At 47.2% G+C, this 1,124-nt stretch overlaps 1 protein-coding gene across 1 annotated transcript; it reads right to left on the reverse strand.

The window, feature by feature from the left end:
* Positions 1-231: 231 nt before the first annotated feature.
* SARC_16876 (hypothetical protein) lies at positions 232-865 on the reverse strand (the record flags this gene model as incomplete). Its single annotated transcript, XM_014289019.1, has 1 exon — positions 232-865. A coding segment is annotated over one exon (634 nt), but the record flags the coding sequence as incomplete, so codon positions are not given.
* Between the last annotated feature and the right edge of the window lie 259 nt (positions 866-1,124).

Here is a 1,124-nt window from a genome sequence, read left to right on the forward strand (position 1 = left end):
GTGTGTGTGTGTGTGTGTGTTTGTGCATGTATATATATATATAGGCATACGCCTATGTACGTAGGATGTACATACATTCATCTGCAAACCAACTATACACCAAGGTATGTGTACATATATCAGTATACGGCTATACATCAGTGACAACATGTGTACATCACTATCCACTCTCACATATATCTTTACCTACATAAAACTAGTAACTACATGTACATATAGGTATATACATACGTTTCGACAGGGCCTGCATCCACTATAAGATTGCTGGCGATCACATTGACCTCCACCATGGCTGGCTTGCTCAGCGTAGGACTTGCCGTGTTACTTGACTGTGCGGTTGCAGCTGCGTTGACGGTTGCCTTTCCGACATTCTGATTGGCCGATGTGAGCCAATCTAGGCTCGTAAATAACGATCGTTGAGACGCGGTCGACGCCTGATGATTTAGAGCGTTGGGTCTGCGCTTCATCTCTGGGCTTGGGCTTCTGCCTGTGCGCGTGGCTTTGGGAGTGTGGGTGGGTGAATGCTCGTTGACGCGTTTGTGTGTTTTGTGTGGGAAGTGTACGGAGGTGTGGTTTGTGGTGTCGCTTTTAGGGCTGGTTTTCCCGTCCGGTTGCGCGCAAACGTTTGGGGCCGTAGCCGAGGTCAAAATAGGGGGCGGATGGTCCGAGGCGACTATGGTATTGCTGCGTTTGGCCCTGTTTTGTTTTTTAGGGCCGCAATTGGCCTCGACTTCGCTGGCCAGCTGTTGCAGTATGTCACTCTGGTGGTTAAAGATGTAGGTAGCCCGCCAAATCCCACTGAGCACTGATATCAGTCGCACCTCAGTGATAGACCCGGATGTTTCAAAAGCAGGCTCCAGACACACTGGTACAGCCAATTTGGAGAAAAAATATGTATTATAGTTAGCGCAAGCTGATACAATTGCTTGAAATCAATCGGCATGGGACTCAGCTTTTAGAAGCTCGGTGACAGCCTGTGATCAAAATGGGGTCCAAGTGCGATAGAGTTTGCTTGCACGCACGTAGATATTTAAATATATAATAAATGTAACTACATATATATATGTGTGTGTGTGTGTGTGTGTGTGTGTGTGTGTGTGTGTGTGTGTGTGTGTGTGTGTCGT

The sequence above is a fragment of the Sphaeroforma arctica genome (assembly GCF_001186125.1).
Source record: "Sphaeroforma arctica JP610 unplaced genomic scaffold supercont1.9117, whole genome shotgun sequence".
In the NCBI taxonomy this organism is placed as follows: domain Eukaryota; class Ichthyosporea; order Ichthyophonida; genus Sphaeroforma; species Sphaeroforma arctica.